This window comes from Periophthalmus magnuspinnatus, chromosome 13 (assembly GCF_009829125.3).
Source record: "Periophthalmus magnuspinnatus isolate fPerMag1 chromosome 13, fPerMag1.2.pri, whole genome shotgun sequence".
Lineage (NCBI taxonomy): Eukaryota > Metazoa > Chordata > Actinopteri > Gobiiformes > Gobiidae > Periophthalmus > Periophthalmus magnuspinnatus.
The window spans coordinates 11739005-11759035 of record NC_047138.1 but is presented as its reverse complement, the minus strand read 5'-3'; the positions used below and the strand labels follow the sequence as shown (position 1 = coordinate 11759035).

Below are 20031 nucleotides of genomic sequence, written 5' to 3'. Positions count from 1 at the left end.
TCCAGCAGACAATAGTGAGGTGCAGGGCACTGGCCACCATAGGCTAGTAGAAGATCTCCAACTGCACATCTTGAAAGATCAGAGGTTTCTCAGGAGTGTACTCATGCCCTTCCTATAGACAGCATCACTATTGTTCCTTCAGTCCAGGCTGTTGTTCACGTGGACTTGTAGGAGTCCACCACTTCCACTTCTTGTCCCTTGATGGTGATGAGCTCCACGGGTGTCCTCTTTGTCCTGAGGTCAGTCACCAGTTCCTTCATCATGTCAAGTCTTGCCTGGGACAACTGAACAAAATCTGCAATCAGTGTGCTGTTCTCCATCTCCTATCCATCCTTGATGCACCACACACTGCAGAATCATCCGACAATTTCTGCGAGGGACAGGACCCGGAGCTGGACTGGATATCAGAGGTGTACAAAGTGAACAACAATGGAGACAGGACAGTACCCTGAGAAGCTCCTACATTACTGGCCATGGTATCAGACAGGGTGCTCCACAGCTGCATGCGCTGAGGCCTGCCATGACAAATAGTCAGTAATCCAGGAGACAGTGGAGGAGTTGACCCCCACCCAGTTTCTCTCTGTCTCATCAAAAGGGGCTGAACTGTATTAGAGGTAAAATGCACCAATCCAGCTTTTTCATTTCCGATACCAATTCCGATACTTTTAGTATCTGCCGATACCCGATATCAACCGATACCAGTGCAGAGACTGAGCAGCATTTACTTCTTTTAAACATAAGTAACTTAAGAGAAAATTGATCCAAATATGTTCTGTAACTGTTATTCATCCCTCAAATAATTACACAACAGCTTTGTATAAATATACATTTAAACATTATAAGGCCAACTACGACCGGTAAATTGTCTTATTACATCATCTCTCAGGTGCACAGGTCTTGTTGTTTTGTCACTGTAGTCTTTTTTCCTTTTTTTATATTTGGTATATAGTTAATGTAACTGACATGTTAATTTCCCTCTATTATTTTATCATTTCGTACCTGCTTTTATTTTTATGTGATGTCATGTCATATATGTAACCTTCTTGTGTTTTGAGTTTTACTTCTAGTTGTGTTTATATAGCTTGCCTCATCTTAATGTGTTCCCAATGTGTATATGTACACACTGGAAAGCACCATTCTCTACTTAAGCTGTGTAGATTAGACTAGAACAGTCCATTGCTCCACTGAAGATTACAGAGGTCTCCTGAATCAAAATACAACAACATGGCATTTAAGGCTAACAGACAGCTCTACTCTACTTTTACTCAGGCAAGAAGAACTTCTGCCAGGGGTGAGTTTTGTGTGTATGTGCATATAATACACAGTAAAGACTTGGATTGTCTTTTTGTAGAAATACCTGCAACAGGTACAACTCTGATCCTTTTTGTGCAATACTGTAGGCTGCTTAATACATGCATAGTATACTGAAATATTTTGAGTGTCCATGTGTTGCAAAGTATTTATCAAATTCTAAGGACTAACATCTATATACACACTCAGGGAGATCTGCCTCCATTATGGGGACAAAAATTAAGTCCCCATAACATAAAAGCTTTATTCTTACTAGATCAACAATATGCTTTAAAAAATAGGTAAGGTTTAGGTTAAGGTTAGACAAGTAGTAACTGTGGTTGTAGTTCTGTTGATTTGGATTTAAAAAAAAAAGTTTAATTAATTCTTTATTTGTCATGGACCATGTACAAATTCATTAATCTCACAAAAGAAAAGATGATCTGTACCAGATTTAGGTACTGTTACTTTCCATCTGCAGTCCCTGGGCGCCTATACACAGCAGTAAAAAGAGAATATGTAGGGAAATGCACTTTAATATGACTTTATTTGGTGACTACTGAAAGAAGAACATTTTTCACTTGCTATAATCAAAATATCTAAATGTGTTTATTTATTTATTTTCAGGTGTGACTTGTGATGAGGAGATTCGTATTGTCCTGATAGGAAAAACTGGGAATGGGAAGAGTGCATCAGGAAACACCCTCCTCAACCGGCATGTATTCCTTTCAGTCTTCTCTCCAGGTTCAGTGACAACAGAGTGTGAAAAGGTCAGAGGGACAGTCCATGGGCGGAGGATCGCTGTCATTGACACACCAGGAATTTTTGACACCAAATATAAAGAATATGAAGTAGTGCATAAGCTGAAGACTTGTATCGCCATGTCTGCTCCTGGACCCCATGTCTTCCTCATTGTAATAAAGCTGGAGCGATTCACCCAAGAGGGGCAGAAGTCTGTGGAGCTCATCCAGCAGGTGTTTGGGGCCAGAGCCGTAGACTACGCCCTGATTCTCTTCACTTATGGAGATCAACTGGGAAACATGACAATCGAGTCCTTCACCCGTCAATGCCCAAAGCTCACCAGTTTAATTAAAAAATGCAATGGTCAGTATCATGTCTTCAACAATAAAGACTGGAGCTGCAGCCAGGTGCAACAGCTTTTAGAGAAAATAGAAAGAATGGTTGCATACAATGGGGGAAGCTACTACACAAACAAAATGTTTCAGGAGGCTGAAAGGGCCGTCCAAGAGTCAATGGAGAAGATATTGCAAGCCAGTGCTGAAAGAAAAAAACAGGATGAAGAACTGCTTAAGGCCAAATTGAAAGGACAGGAGCTGCAGATCAAGTTAGAAGAGCTAGAAGATAAATATAAAATGCAGGCGAGAGAAAAAGCTGAGCAAAAGAACAAATATATCTTTCCTGGTTTAGTCCTGGCTGCTGCTGAAGTGGGTGTGACGGTTGGCGCAGGTGCTGGTATTGCCTGTGGTCCACTGGGTATAGGTGTGGGTGCGGTGGTGGGGGGTATAGTCGGAGCTACAATAGGATTGATGGCACCAGCAGCAGTAGTAGCCATCAGAAACCACTGCGTTACACAGTAAAAGATCACATCATGTGTGTGTGTGTATGTGTGTATATACAATGGGAGCTTTGGGTATTTCCCTGGGAGAATGCTGAATGGCTGGTATATATCCACCATTGTAATTCCATTAATAATGTTATATAATTTTGATCATTTTACATTATTACAATACATGTTTTTAAAGCCCTGTTTGGTTTACCCACATAAACAGGTGGAGTACTATTCAAGACAAAAACATGAATTACCCTCAGGCCTCATTTTGAGCTTACTCATCATTATTATATTCTAGTTATTATATTTCTCCTTTAAGATATATTGGCATTGAACATCTAAAACTGCCCCCTAGAGGTGGGAATCTGGATGTCCTGGATGGTCAGAAAGAGGACACCTCTGGATTCACCAACTAAAGACCCTTTCTCCTCAAGGACTTAATGTCGATTTTGACCTGCTTTCATTAATATGGTTTCATGTATTAAAATATTTCATGTAAATATGGTATTATAAAGTAATAAAATATTACAAACCTTTGATAAAGGTCATTTGCCAAAATGTTTTTTTTTTTTTTTTTTTTTTTTTGAGGAGCTATTACATCACCAAAAAGTTTGAGGAGACTGATAAGGCAATCCAAGAACAGGCTGAGGCTTCTGCAGAACAACATTTGTTGTGATAGGCCCTTTGTCAGCTTCTTTCACATTCCACACATCTGCTGTACTGTAAGTGTATAACAGGAGCAGACTTACATGGACCCTCCTCATTAAATGCACAGCCTGTACTATTTTAGGAGCTGTTCTCATGCAGTACTAATTGCACCGAAGGCCAGAGAACAATGGAGGTTTTTCATGAACAGATAGTGTTTTGATACTGCAGACACATAGTGTACACGCTCTGTCTGGGAACGCGAGGCTCAGTGGAAACATGGGTTTAGACACAACACTGAAAACAACAACATCAATGATAGACACATTTTTATTACAGTTCAAACATAAATAAAAATACACGACCATCGTGTCTGTAATCCTTCAGTAAGAAATGAAAAATAGAGGACAGCAATGTGGACAGCTCCATGCTGGTATATCAATAGTTTTGTACAGAACAGATAAAGTAACATTAACACAGTACTTTTGAAAACAGTTCAGGGGGACCTATCTCCCTTTGTTTGTGACAGGCTAAGCTTCATTTTCATTTTTGCAAAGAAATTCAGTGACTTTCTAAAATCTGCCTGTTTTCTTAAAGGGCCTGTATCAGATTTTCATCTTTTCTGGACAAGATAAAAAACTGAAATGATGTATCGTGTGGTGAAAGCTACTAAACGTGAAAAAATGTGACAAGTATACTATAATCTATCCATTTTACATGACTTTCGCAGGTAATAACTTATACAGAAGTTACTGACAGGGTCATCCTTACACATCCAGCCTGGTACATTGTTAAAAATAATCATGGGATACCAAGTGCCTGACACTTTCCCAGACACTTGATTCACCATCATGATGCACGTTCTAAACTGATACAATGAACAATAAGCAAAGATCAGAGAGTATCCCAGACAGTTGTTTCTGTATCACGATGCAAAATCACAAGGGCAGAATAGGCAGAGGGAAAGGCTAAAAGTTCAAACTAAAACATGTTCCAGATTCATGGCTTGAATGTTAATGTTAGAAAGAAGAGAAATCAGATAAAACCTCTGAAGCACTGAGGCAAGCACTTCTGCCCTCTGCTGGCATTTTTCAATCATAGCTTTTTTGTATAATGTGAAAAACAAAATAAAACAAAAACAGCAGTTTGGTTCAGTTATTCTTGATCTCATTTCTATATTACCCTATATCTTAAGGGCAATGCTTTTATAGTGACCCACAATCTTACATTGTCCATACACTGCAATGCAATGCACCATCTGCTCAATGTAGGTTGCTCTGCCAGGCGAGAGAGAGTTTGGCCAGGCTGTTCGTGTGGGCACAGTGTATGCTAATGATAGTAGAAAATATTATGGACAATAAAGACCTTGTCCCTGCAGTATTTCACATGTATTTGAGCAAAATATTCTTGCCCCAGTGTAAATATATTATATAAGCAGCTCTTGGGGTCAAAATAAGTCTGCTGCGTGCTGTCTGCATCTACTTATAAAGCGTTTTACTATCAAATAACCAGGAATTGTGCATTAGCATGATAGCTGTTGTTATCTTTACCATCACTGCAAAACTCGATGCTTATAAACTCATCGCGGTGAGTAATTAGGATGCTCAAAATGGATAAGGTGAGTGGAGAATAACTTTGGACCACTGCAAACTGTTTAAAAATGAATTAGTTCTGTTTTTCATGTTTTTAAGGCTTTAAATATACTACGGTAAATGAAAATAATGCTCACAAACTGCAAATAAACAGTAGAGTTTGTCAGATTCTTTGACTTTTCAGAGCTTCTGCGCTGAGTAAACAGATGGCACTTCAAGCAGCATTGTTGGAAGACCCTTCACGCGATATGTCCACCAGCATGAATAATTCTGCCTTTTACATTTAAACATACACATCCATACGAGAAGAGCAAGTGGGGGCGTTGACTCCATGAACCATAAAAAGCATTCATTGTGTCGTTATGGGGCACATCCAGCACTGCAGCTGTCCAGTGGAGCGTGGAGGAGATGTGTCTCGGGAGTCCTCCTTCAGACCTCTTCTTCTTCTTTGGCATCGATTCACTCCCAGTCTACACGCAGAGCTCTGTGACACACTGGGCTGGCCATATACACACCTGCAATGATGGAGTTATCCTTAATGGCAATACAGGTAAGAAAATTCTACATTTATTAGAAGTAAGACATGTGCAATATGTTGTGCAAGCCATGGCAGCATCAGTAAGACTTTTAGACATGATTTGAAACTCTGATGTCAAGAATATCAGGGTGTTAGAGGAGGAAATAGTCTTGTTTTTAAAGTTGTGGTAACTATCTGAAAAAATATGAAGTTTTGTGTTATGTAAGCATATCTGTTTGCTCTATTAAAAACGGCAGAGGTTTTAACATAACACAATTGGACTCATATCTCATACCGCTCCCAGGCGATGAAATACTTACACAAGCAAAATGACAAACTATAGATCCAACAGAAATCACTAAGATAATGCCAACTGTACCAATGATTAATATTAAAGAAAACATCATTCTTCATCAAGTCTCTCCTTAGCTGAAGTTCTAATGGTGCTTTTATGCCGCTTTCCTTGAACCCTTTTAATGACTAAAAGTAGTGCATTTCTTGAGTTTGACTTCATAGTGTCTTTGTACATTCTCTGGCCTGGCCTCATACATCTCTGTTCCATTTGTGTCTGTTTGTTTTCTCTCTCTGTCCTGACTTCTGAAGCTTGGATTGATGTAGCCCCGAGGCACACTTTCTGCTACATCTAGTACACTTATAGTAGGCTACAGGGTTACTTTATGCCAGTATGATTATAGAAACTCTAGTGCAAGCTTCCAACTTATATACTAACAATGAAACATGTCACTTTTTCTGGTGGTGGGTCTCTCATCTGCTTGTCTCCATGAGGATGTTATTGTTTTGCCTGAAATGTTCCACAGTATGGCATCAAACTTTCTCTATCTCCAGGGAGGCAAGTAAATGACAGCACCAGGTGTGAAGTAATTCTGGCTCGTAATGACTATATCTGCCATTTTTGTCAAAGTACAACATTTTCTAATAGGCAAAAAACTACCACACAATGTATGTACACGTTTTACAAAAGAATCCAAAAGTGGGACTCATATGATGCCAACCGTATTCACAGCACAGGCACTGAGGTAAACAGACTTCAAATGTAGTGTGCAATAACAAAAACAAAAGGCTTCAAATGTAGTGTGCAATAACAAAAAAAACCCCAAAAGGCTTCAAATGTAGTGTGCAATAACAAAAAAACAAAAGGCTTAAAATGCAGTGTGCAATAACAAAAACAAAAGGCTTCAAATGCAGTGAGCAATAACAAAAGGCTTCAAATGCAGTGTGCAATAACAAAAACAAAGGCTTCAATGTAGTGTGCAAAAAAAAGGCTTCAAATGTAGTGTGCAATAACAAAAAAACAAAAGACTTAAAATGCTGTGTGCAATAACAAAAACAAAAGGCTTCAAATGCAGTGAGCAATAACAAAAACAAAAGGCTTCAAATGCAGTGAGCAATAACAAAAGGCTTAAAATGCAGTGTGCAATAACAAAAAAAAAAGCTTCAAATGCAGTGTGCAATAACAAAAAAAAGGCTTCAAACGCAGTGTACAAAAACAAAAAGCTTCAAATGCAGTGGGCAATAACAAAAGGCTTAAAATGCAGCGTGCAATAACAAAAACAAAAAGCTTCAAATGCAGTGTGCAATAACAAAAAAAGGCTTCAAACGCAGTGTGCAATAATAAAAGGCTTCAAATGCAGTGTGCAATAACAAAAGGCTTCAAATGGAGTGTGCAATAATAAAAGGCTTCAAATGCAATAACAAAAAAGGCTTAAAATGCAGTGTGCAATAACAAAACGCAAAAGGCTTAAAATGCAGTGAGCAATAACAAAAGGCTTAAAATGCAGTGTGCAATAACAGAAACAAAAAGCTTCAAATACAGTGTACAAAAACAAAAAGCTTCAAATGCAGTGGGCAATAACAAAAGGCTTAAAATGCAGTGTGCAATAATAAAAACAAAAAGCTTCAAATGCAGTGGGCAATAACAATTAGGCTTCAAATGTAGTGTGCAATAATAAAAGGCTTCAAATGCAATAACAAAAAAGGCTTAAAATGCAGTGTGCAATAACAAAACGCTTCAAATGCAGTGGGCAATAACAAAAGGCTTCAAATGCAGTGTGCAATAACAAAAACAAAAAGCTTCAAATGCAGTGGGCAATAACAAAAGGCATAAAATGCAGTGTGCAATAACAAAAGGCTTAAAATGCAGTGGGCAATAACAAAAGGCTTAAAATGAAGTGGGCAATAACAAAAATGAAAGGCTTCAAATGCAGTGTGCAATAACAAAAGGCTTCAAATGCAGTGTGCAATAACAAAAACAAAAAGCTTCAAATGCAGTGGGCAATAACAAAAGGCTTAAAATGCAGTGGGCAATAACAAAAGGCTTAAAATGCAGTGGACAATAACAAAAGGCTTCAAATGCAGTGTGCAATAACAAAAAACAAAAGGCTTCAAATGCAGTGTGCAATAACAAAATGATAAGACCAGTCCCTTGATTCAAGTTGTATATGGTTATTAGATGCTCTTCCCACTGCATGTGTGTATAAAGAGAGCCTACAAATCAAAATGAGTCACAGTATAGCGTGAAAGTCATGTGTAGTTAATTCAGCTGACTGAACTGGATCAAATCGTAGCATGTTTTCAGACATCCTGCTCCTGGAACCATGTGGACAAACAGCGTGCGTCATAAAAGATGTCACAGGCGATATACATATGAAGCCTTAATGTAAACACAAGTTCAGTCTTGTACTTAGAGCCACATTTGCCGCATTGTTTGGCTAACTACTACTAAATGTAAGATCCATCACATATACACCAAAATCGTTGAATCATTTGACCAACTGTTATGACATAATGGAATGTTTTGCCTTTGCATAATGCTAAATGTATTATGTAACCCGTGTTTGTTTATAAGCCCATCATTCATTCACTCACCACATTCATACGAGGCGAGTCTTGTCTTGTGTCTTGCCTAAGGACACAATGGCAGAAGTTGTCCCTAATAAATACATAAATAAATACAAATAAATAAATAACCAAGAAAAAAATCACTCCAAATACTTCATTTTCAACTTTAACTACTCATACATCAATCGCGATAACTTCAAAACTTCAAAACTTTTGTGCACATTGTTGTAAGTTGGCGTGTCCCCTTCATTCCCTGAGCGTATCCCGTTGTGTGAGTGGGTGTGTGACTGTGGGCTTGAACTCTGTCTGACTGAGGCCCTGTGATGGAGAACCTCATCTGATAACCATCTGTTCTGCTGTACTTAATCAGGTGTGTCTGTGCATGCTCCTTAATCACACCACACTCTTTGTCTCAAGTCCACACATACACTGCTCCTCTCCTCAGACCATCCATCTGCAAACTTCACCAAAGTTTGTGGAGAAAATCCCCCAAAAAACTAAAGTAATTCCTTGTAAAAAATTTTTTTTTTTTATCACAAATGAGGTTAAACTTGAAGCACAGGCAAGTGATTGTTGTTCTTGGCTTGTCAGTGTAATCCTAATGAGTGACGTGTGCAAAAATCTTCTCTATTTTGGGTCAAATTATATAACGGCTTGAGTCTGGATTTGACACAGTGCTCAAGAAGGATACAGTTAAAGAAATGTCTGATATAGTTCATGAATATATGAGTTATTTATCCTCCGCATTTGACCCATTCTTTAATCCCACTGTGGCAACCTGAATAATATTCCCACAGTTATCTAACAAATCACTAAAAGATACATTTTTGTCCCAACAGTTTTGTTTACCAAATCCTGTACGTGCTGGAATTTACAGTAGTATTTCGAAAACCAGCTTGTGTATTGCATGTGTATTATAAATGTAAACTTGAGTACAACTTTTGCTCAATACTTATGTACCTGTCTGCACGTGACTGGGTTGAAAAGATGGCCTTTTTTCATCTATTTATTTATCCAGGGAGAGCCCAGTGAGAGCGCTCAGACTCTCCTTTTCACGGCTGTTCAAATACAGAGAAATACAAAGAAAAAAATTTTAAAACTAGTACATCAGTTCATTTAAAACATTAAAACAGGTGCAGGTGTGATTATAAATGTTTATCACCAGATTATTAAAGCGCATTAGTGGCACCAAAGTATCCAGTTTCGCATATATTCCATTTTTGGGAAGCAAAACAGCCAAAAGTCCTTTTTCCCATCTCTACTATTCTAGTGTGCCCAGTCTTACACAATCATGTGATCTTGTATTAAATGTTCCCGTATCAAAGTTCAACAAGCAAGTGAGATATTCAGACTGTCTGTCAAGTTAATCCTTTATAAATATACTTTAGACAGTGTTGTTATCTTCTGACAGACAGCGATGGCCAACCTACTTTTTCATAGAGTGTACAGTGACGGAGTGCATCTAAAATAGCAATGTCAACAACAGAAGGAAATGTGAATTTAAATATAAACTTTAGTGTACAGTTTCGCAGTCACCAACCAAGCTGCATATAAAGTGTAAATATGTAAAATGTACTATAGATGAATAGGTCGATGTTATGGCGTCCATCTGCAGGGCTGAAACAACCTTTTGTGTTTAAGGCAAGGTTATACTTTGCCAAATTGAAACCCACTGTGACTCATCTTGCACACATAATGTACAGAAAGTCTCTAATGGTTTATTCATGGGCGGATGGCGAGGCAGATTAACGATGCTGACAATCAGAGTTACATAAATACAGATATATATTTAACCTTAACAGTGTTCTGCAGTTCCTCGCATCATGTAGGCATTATGACTCAGGACGTATTTGTGTAATATTTTAGTGGCAGTGTTTTGATTTGCTGGGAGTGCATACGTATTACATACTCACTACTGACTAATCTCTTTCACACAACATGGAGATTAAAGGTCGACTAAGCGACTTCTATGGTGGAAGGTCAGCCCCTTGTTGGTCTCTGTAGAGGTATTATTGCTTTGCCTGGAATGTTTTACAGTATCACATTTAGCACATCTATCTTGTTTTTAGTCAATTTCACATGTATGTATTGATCAAAATTACCTTGAAAAACATGCATTCTTACTATGGAGTTGCCTCTTCACAGATCTGACCTCACAGTAGCTCTAGAGCGATTGTCCACAGATCTGAAGGTTGTTGTTTTCGAATCCCTCTCCCAGCATAAACAGGATGGATGCTGTTGGTGTGTCGTTGGGCAAGACACTTAACACGCCTCGCCCCCAGTGTCTGCGGACAGTGGTGTGTGAATGTGTGTGTGAATGGGTTGATGTAAACCGCTTTGAGTGTTTTGAACGTGGAAAAGCGCTATATAAAATGTGACAAATGTGACTGACCTGGGAGTGTGGAGACGTGGTAAAAAAATGATGAAGTAGATTTATTCTTACAAAATAATTTTAAAAGTGGATATAAAATTAAACAACAAGATAATATAAAAATAAACTACAAAATAACCCCCAAAAATTGCTGCAGCGGAGGACCCCACTGGTCACCGATGTGGTGGTGGGGTTTTATTCCCCAGTTGATTGCTGGCCGCTCCAGATGCGACTCAACCAGTCGGTGGATCTGGATAAGCGGAGGCAAGGCCAAAAAAACAGTCTGTAACATTTAAACACTCTCAAAGTTCAAACCTTTGTAGATTTAAAAAAAAAAATGAGTGCAGTATTATAGAATGAAACCAAAGATCAAGACCTGTTTTCAGGCCCAAACATTTGTTAAAATGAGAAATAAAAATATAAACATTTTCTTATACTGTAAATAAAAATGATAGCTTTTAAAAATACTGTCGATGCAGTACGTTTCACAACATTGTGGGTTTGTCGGGGGAAAAAATCTGCAAACATACAGCACCTCAGAGTCACACTGCTAGAGATCGAACATTTATGTAAATTTGGCTGAACACATTCTGTGCTGTACAGGAGACACAGCACGGAGGAGAGTGAGTGACAATGGTCTAGAGTCCCTTAGCCAATCAGGACGCAGAACATAATGCATGTTCATACAAAAAAAAGCATGCTAAATTGCACTTAAAAAATCCACAAAACAGCGGGGTCACGAAAGGTGAACAGGGTTATAGTGAGGGACAACTGTATTCAAATTATAACACATTAAGAAATCTGTTTTTTATTAGTTTACATTACAAATTGTGGCATCATCAATACGAGCGATTTGAGATGCAACACAGAACAACAGAATTCTTATAACATTCATCCACTTATAGATGACGTCATTACAAAAAATCCACGGTGCTTGAGTGAAACTGCGGAAATCTGCTTTTTCATTTGGAATACAATGTAGCTGCAGTGTCCTATATACTATGGATTTTTGCACTTTCTTGGAGACGCAATTGTGTTACTTCGAGAGCACACAGGGAGCCGTGAGACCGGATGTTGGGTGAGGTCACACGCTGAAGAGAGTGAACGCTGCTCTGCTTCGTCTGTTGGCCTGCAGCTACGCTAAAGCCCAACCAGCCGCACACTGGAGGGACGAACGCGTTCCTCTCTTTGGGAAACACCATTTACTCTGTTACCGTGGTGAGTTCAGCGGCTGCGTTTTCCCTCAGTCTCTTTGGACATCACATTGCTCAATCACTTATTATTAAAAATGTAGCTGCTTCCTCTTATCTTGTCTCTTCTGATTTGTCTCCGTTTTAAACTTTTGTGAATGGAAAATCAGATGTTTTTTTTGTTTTTTTTTACCTAAAACCAGAATGGAAGCTTTGAACCTCATTACAAACATTATTTTTTCATGCACTGGTATGCTGCTCAGTTGTAAATTTTGTATGAGAAAGTGAATCATTAACATAGCCTGGCCAGCGATCAAAATGTCTTTATTCTACACGCCAAATTAAACTTTTTCAATCCTAATTTCTGTTTGTAGGCCTAATCTCTCTCATTTTTTGAATCTTCATTTGTGCATACACCTTCTGACTAATGCTTTCAAAATGGTGGCACATCTGGATGCTGTAAGACATACCTCCTCTCGAAACTTCTACATCCTAGGTAGAAGGAGACCCAAATTTGAATTATTTCGTATTAAACAGCATGACATTTGAATGCAAATCCTACCCTCCTCCTGGCTAGTTAGCGTTATCCCGAGTGCACTGGGCTGAAATCTTGCCATTGCCTGTGAGCAAACTTGACGTCAAAAGCTGCTGTAACGCTTGTGAGGCGAATAGCTTGAGATCTGGATGCTTGATAAATCTGACCCTTCTTTACTAATTACGAGGCAGTTATTTTCTTTGCCCTAGATCCATGTTTTCTGTTCAAGTTGTCCTCATTTGATATACCCCCGAGCAGCAGCGTGTCACTTTGATTATGTGATCCATGCGCTAGGGTATAATTGATAAATCGCTGCATACGTTAGCGAGGTTTAGAGTCACCACCAGAAGCATTTGGAGTTTGTGTTACGTAAGTTCATGTGCTTGAACACATGTGACCATAAAAGTACAGTACATAGACTACATGTACCTGTGCATATGGACTGGCCCACATTCTTAAGACCTCCTGGGAGAAGTGTTCACAGATGGGCCATTGGTTTGTTACTTGTTATTTTTTTATTTGTTAGTTAAAGGTGCCCTATGTAAACCTTTTCTAGTGGGGAGTGTGCCATCTGCTTGTCACTGTGGAAATGTGTCTTTGCTTGGAATGTTCCACAGTATCGCATTAAACTTATCTGACATTTACCGAATAGGATCTGTGCATAATGCCAGCTGGCAGAGGGAGAGTCTAATGTAAAGTCATTGACATTTTTGTAGAGTTGTGCTAAAATCATGCAGGTGGATGACACTGACAACATGTTAAACACTTCATAAATAAAAGAAAAACTTCACTGGAGGACACTGGCTCACACAAAAGCCTTTATGTGTTGGCCTAATGCTAATTGTGGAGCCTAATAAACATTTACCGGTAAATAACGCCACAGACTGATCTACAGCTACATTTAATTGGGTAATCTTTACTACAGCACCTTATATCCATTGTCCTTTGGTGAAGTTTTCCCCACATTTGTTAGCGTTTAACATGTTATGAGATCCACTTGCAGCTCCCTGTCCACTGATCTCTCAGCAATTATTGATTTTAGCGCGACTCTGCAAAAATCTCATAGACTTTACATTAGAGCGGAAATGGCAGCGCAGAGTGTCCCCCTGAAGTAGCCAGCTGTTGTTGTGCACAGAGCTTAGGAGCATTTATTGCAAAGAATAAATAAATAAATGATGTGAACCAGCTTTATATTGCAAATTGTAGTGTTGCATACTCGTTAAAACACACCAAATTAGTCTTGGAAAGCCCAGACCTCCACTAAGGCATTGATCTACCACAGTATTAGAAACAGAAAATTCGGAGTGTCGCTCTTCAAAAAGTGGGAAGATTAAAAAATGGACAGGCATGGACCAAATCAGAAAATCAGCTTGTACCATCCTGACGAGGAATTCACTATTCTCACCGTGTGGGAGGCAGAGTTACGTCCAGTGGTTGTTTTGTAGACAAATGCTTGCTGACTTACTAAAGATTTTCCAGTGTTGACATTATGAGCAGGACCAAAACTAAGAGCATGTCTTTTTTGCAGCACTCTTTATTTTCTGCAAACATTCAGTCCTATGGTTCAAGGTTCAAACTGGCTCAGGTGGTTGGGAACATAAAAGTGACTCTCTTTCCATCCTCCTGTTACCACACACATTGCGTTCAAATGCCTTGTGGGGACGTTACATTGACTTACATTCATTTCCTGGAGACCAATCCGAACTTTTACCATGGTTACCGCTTCCCTAACCTTAACCTAAGCTCTGTCTATATCAACCCTTAAATCAGGTTGTTGATCTAATAGCATATGCGCTCACACTCGCTTCAGACACACAAATATATGCACACAAATGGTAGGTTCCAATGCTTTGTGGGATCATTACATTGACTTAAATTGGAGACCGATCCAAACCTTCACCATAATAACTATTTCCCCAAACCAAACCTAAATGAACCCATTTTACCCTTGACCTAATATAGACACACTCGTGGGAACCTGATTTTTGGTCCCCCTCAAAGCACAAATACGCCATGAAGTGTATATACAGATTTCAGTCCCCACAATGTTACAAATACCCGTCCACGCACACGCACAGTGACAGACGGCAGGAGGTCTAAATCTGCTCCGCTCCACTCTCTGTTTCACTGCACACGCTCAGTCCACACACGGGATGCTCTCACTCGGACAGTGATTGCGAGACGGGGCAGAGACATCATTTCTACACAGTCTGCCAGCAGTAGGTACACTTCTCTCAGTATGATTGCTATTGTTTTGTTTAGTTTTTTCAATGTACAATTTGTCCTGTTGGTAAAATTAAGGCAGCTATGACCATTTTAGTTGGGATGTTGTTGGTTTATATAAAACTGAATGGAGTTTTACAGTGTTTTTTTTGTATATGTGCTGGTCTGTAACAAAAACGTTGTTGACAATGTACCAAAAATGCACTTTTTAACAGCATTAGTGTGTTGACAATGTAAACAGTTTAAACTTTTTGACATTTTCAGCATTTTGTGAGTCCACGCTATGATTTCTGTCGTTGTACTTTATGACGTATTCTGTTTATCTCTGACACTGTAGACCCCCATGATTCTGTTCTGTTATTAGTGACAAATGTGTAAAACATTGTCAAATAGACATAATATATAGGGATGCTACTCTTTCAAATATTTACATAAAAACTTAGATTTAGGCTGAAATCTCCCACTGTTTTGCCCTGCGGAGTTAATTCATAGGTCACACACACATCCACACACACTTGGCACTTGGGTTTGCCTGGTTGCCCTTTTGGTTGTGTTGTGTTTTGTTGCGCAAGGACAAAGCTAACAGATGCCCATTAGGATCCTGGTAAAAGCAATAGTCTTCTGCGCTTAAAATGCTCACTGGAAGCTTCAATGAAATATAAATATCTAATGACAGATGTGAGAGCTCTTTAAAGTTTTGTCATGCATTATGCAGAGAGATTTTAACCCCGGTAACACTTTGGTTTGGAGACGGAATGTGCCACTATTACTGAGGTGATTTCAGGGTAAAATAGTTGAATCCGCAGCTTTTTGATTTTGAGTGGATGAGATAGATAGAGTTATGGAGTGGAACTTTTCTGCTTTACTTCTTGGAGTCTGTGTGATCGCAAAAATTGTTCTTGGGCATGAGTCAATGTCCCTGAAGTCTAGGGTCTAACAAGAAAGTGACGTAATCCAAAAGTAATCCAAACAAAAAAATCTAGCTGTATTTGACTGATTCTTGCATGTGTGAGTCATTTTAGTCAAAGCTATGTTCTACTTCTTGTATTCACTGTTATTCTTAAAGGTCCTATATTACGTGAAATTGACTCTTGTGAGCTTTTGAGAGCATTGTTATGTCCTCAAAAACATATCCGGAGTTGTGTTTTGTCTGTCTATATCTCCAAAATTTAAAATGCTCTTTTCCACCTTGTGATGTCATGCAGTGGTAGTTTTCAAATGATCAACAAGAGTACTTCCTGCATAACTACAAAGAGGAACAAGAATGTTTTCTGTTTGAGAGACAAATTCAGCCTAAGTTTGCAGGGTTTGTGTGTTAAACATGTGTGAATGAAACAAAAAAACACAACTCCGAGTATGTTTGCGATGAGGAAACATTATAACATCAGAAAACAGCATAATATAGGCCCTTTAAAAAGCTGTATGATAACATGAAGAGGCAGATCCAGCAGCACGATCAGTTTTGAACCTGATGTCAATGTTATTAAGTTGTTTTATTTAAATCAATATTGCAGTTTATAATGAACAAATTTTAAAGGGGACATTTCTTATGAGCATTTCATTGCACTACAATCACCATTATCTGACTCAAAGTTGTATTTTTTTCCAGTCTTCACCTACCCCCTATGTCCACCCATGTGTCTGTAAAGTTCAGTAAACGTGGTTCAAAAAATGTCACAGCAATTTTTCAAAAGTAAAAAATTAAAATCTGCTTTTGCTACTGTGAAATGTCAGTCTTTCAGTATTGAACAGTGCTGTATGCTGCTATATTAAGTTCTGAAGTACAATTATGTGCTGCTATATGTGTTGTTTGTGTCAGAATACTACAGAGACTGTAGTCTCTGGAGAGGCTGTTCACCTCTGTACTGTACACAGCATCTGTTTCATACTCTCATGTGGACTCACTGTCCTGTACTGCTCACTCAGCCACACCACTCACATGAAACAAAGTCTGAGCATCAACATGTTACAACACAATGTAATGTTTTTGCTCTAAAATATCAATACAGATAACACAACATAGAGATCGATCAGAGGCCAGTGAGATTCGTCTGGTCTTCTGTTTATTTATTTCAATGGATTATTTTCCCGACCAAGGTTTAGTTTGTTTTCACACCTGACAGTTTGGGCAATAGTGCTCTTCGTCAGAGTGGTCACGTGATGTTGCTGTGATGTGCCCAGTCAGCTGATTTAAACAGGTTTTGGCGCTGTCTTCTTACCGGCGGAGGCAGGATGACAGCCCCATCTGTAGTCCGACTTATTCAGGACAGTATCCCAAGTGTGTGACAGTAAAAAGACCCCTTCGTCCTGGTTTAAAAAGTGATAGCCCACAATAATAATAACAACTGTTCCAACTATGACAAAATAATCAATATATTATGTCAGTGGCCATAATCTCATGTTCAAATATCATGAGTGCAAACTGGATAAATATGTGTTGGGATTAAGATTAGAATTGGATCACCCATAACAAAAGTAAAATTCCTTCAGTTCCTCCTTTTTACTAAGATGTTCAGATGAATGGTTCTGGGTGCATTTATATTGGTAGTTTTGCTTAAAGCCATCATGTGTCAGATGATTAGATTTTTTTCACCAGTAGATGACAGATGTGAAACCTTTAAAGATCTTATAATACGTTATTTTCTGATCTGTTTTATAATGTTTCCTCATCAAAAACATACCTGGAGTTGTGTTTTGTTTCATTCACATGTTTAACACACAAACCCTGCATATTTAGGCTGAGTTCTTCTCTCAAAAAGAAAACACTCTGTTCCACCTTGTGATGTCATGGGGTAATACAGGAAGTGTTTCATTGTGTTTTTAAACTACACACACCTTCACTAGAATCATTTGGATATTTTCAGCCCTGGAATTGCCAATCTTTACTGAACAAAAGGTAAAAGGAGCTGTTAACTTGAAAACTACCTCTTCATGACATCACAAGGTGGAACAGAGCATTTTGAGCTATGGAGATGTTGACAGACTAATAATAAAGGATTACTCTACCATATGTGAATGAAACAAAACACAGTAGGTTTTCGAAGAGGTAACAGCATTATAACATGCTTTCAAGCTCACAAGAGTCAATTTTGCGTAATATAGAACTCTCCTAAAATGACATCTTTTCTGTGTGTTTGTACCTGTTGCAGCAGTATCCAGCTGTGAGCGGAGCCTTCATGGATTCTCCGTACAACGGCAACGCGTCCCTGCAGACCTCCACCTCCAACCTCAACACGGCCTGCTCTCGGCCGTCCGAAACAGAGGATGATGGGAAAACGAACAGTGATACGATCTGGCTGTGGGTCGCCGTCCTGGCCACTATCGGGAACATAGTTGTAGTGGCTGTTGTCTGCGCCTGTGCCTTCTGATAAAATGGGACTAAGAACTTTAAATGGATTTGAAGGAACCATTCTGTACATATCGAGAGACTTTTCTTCAAATTAGATGTAAAATAACCTTACTGGCAATTACAAACTTGTGTATTTGAGTGTTGGGAGTGGGCCATGTAAATTGTATGTATAGCTGAAAGTGCATATGACAGATTCTCATGTTTTTCTAATCGCTATTTGGTTTGATGGGATCTTATCTGTGGTCAATATATATCATAGTTTTACATCAGTTATGTGGCAGTTTGTGGGAAACAGTTTTAAGTACAAAAAACCCCAAAACAAAACAGGAAGTAAAATGGAATATCTCATCAACACCGAAAACTCCATCCAAAGTGAAACACATTTTCTGACAGATTAAACTTGATTTAACTAAATAAAGGTGTTGTCATCTATTTTTATTTATTGAATCATAACTATTACATAATTTAGAGGTTAAGTTTTGACCCTAACATCATGGTTGCTAGGTAACAGAACTGGAAATACCTGTACGTATGTAATATCAGCTGCCCATGTCCAACCAGGACCAACCAACTTCATCAGAATAAAAAAAACTAGATACAGTTTTTAGTAAAATCTTAAATATAATTATGTTAACTATGTTTTAATGAAAAGTATTCCTGTCATATACACTTTATACTGCGGAATCACTATACGTTTTTACCTTTTTAACCTTTTTTTTCCTAAAATTTTGGGGTTTCTTTATCGACTGGACACTTGGACAATCCTTCTTCATTTTTTTCTCTTTTTCATTTCCTCATCTTCAATCTGCGCTCCAAACTGAGGCACTTCTTTTTGAAAACCCCTTCCCCCAAGCTTTAAAACATGCATGTGAAATCCCCAAATCCCAACAGAAAATGGCTCTTTCGGTAACGTTTATGTCACGTCATAAAACCTTGAAGACTAAAAAAAAAAATCCCATGAATCATCTTCAAAGTCAAATGTAATTTCTCAAGCATATAATTGTCTGACTTCCTCTTCGCTCATAGCAAAAAGAGACCAGATGCTGCCTCTTGCACTCGTGAACTTTTCCTTCATTTGCCCATATTACAGTCTAATGAAACCGGGTCACGTACAATTTCATTTGAACCCCGGGGATGCAGATTTGGACAATACCTTTACGAGTCCTGCAGCTATGTATGTGCGTGACGTGACTGTGGGATTTGGCTAATGGTCACCAGATTATGCAAACCCTGTCACGATTATGTAAAGGGTTTGGTTGGTGGAGGTCACTATCAGAAACACAAGGATTACAGAAGATCATAGTTTAATCTGGTCATAGAGGAATAGCGGAATTAAATGTCATGATCTGATGGCCTCAATCAAAAGTATACGAGAATGAACACAACAAAGAGTTGATTTATATGCAATGTCACCAGATTTTTCCTGACTTTTACATGCCCTCACTGTAAATATCGTTTGTTTAGCGTCACGTTAACAATAGCCGTGCTGCTAATTTGTCGTTACAACACGTTTCTCAATGCACTGTTGCCAGGGATACGAGATTCTCAGTGAAAAGAGAAAGTGAAAGAATAGGCTTTACCTTATAAGAACCAGGTGGGTATTAATAAACATATCATCCTTTCTTTCAGGTAGACAATGTGTTAGGGACATGTAGTTATCTTGTTTCAGGTGCACCTCCAAGCATTCTAAATATGTTTATTTTTACCATGAAGCACTGTGGCAAAAGTGATAGGTCGATATAGAAGAACTACTTTATAGTAACTACACCACAATAAAGGCCTTAATAAAGCATGAAGAGGGGGTTCATTCTTAAAGAACAAATGGTTTATTAAGAATGATTCAGATTTTGTAACTCCTACTAGGGTGTTTGTCCACTGACGCACAGGTTG

General features: G+C 38.6%; 1 protein-coding gene across 1 annotated transcript; it reads left to right on the top strand.

Annotated features, from left to right (window-relative positions):
* Positions 1-1224: 1224 nt before the first annotated feature.
* LOC117380624 (GTPase IMAP family member 9-like) lies at positions 1225-2888 on the top strand. Its single transcript, XM_055226197.1, has 2 exons — positions 1225-1291; positions 1918-2888. The coding sequence occupies exons 1-2, from the start codon at positions 1225-1227 to the stop codon at positions 2886-2888; spliced, it is 1038 nt and encodes a 345-aa protein (XP_055082172.1).
* The last annotated feature ends 17143 nt before the right edge of the window (positions 2889-20031 follow it).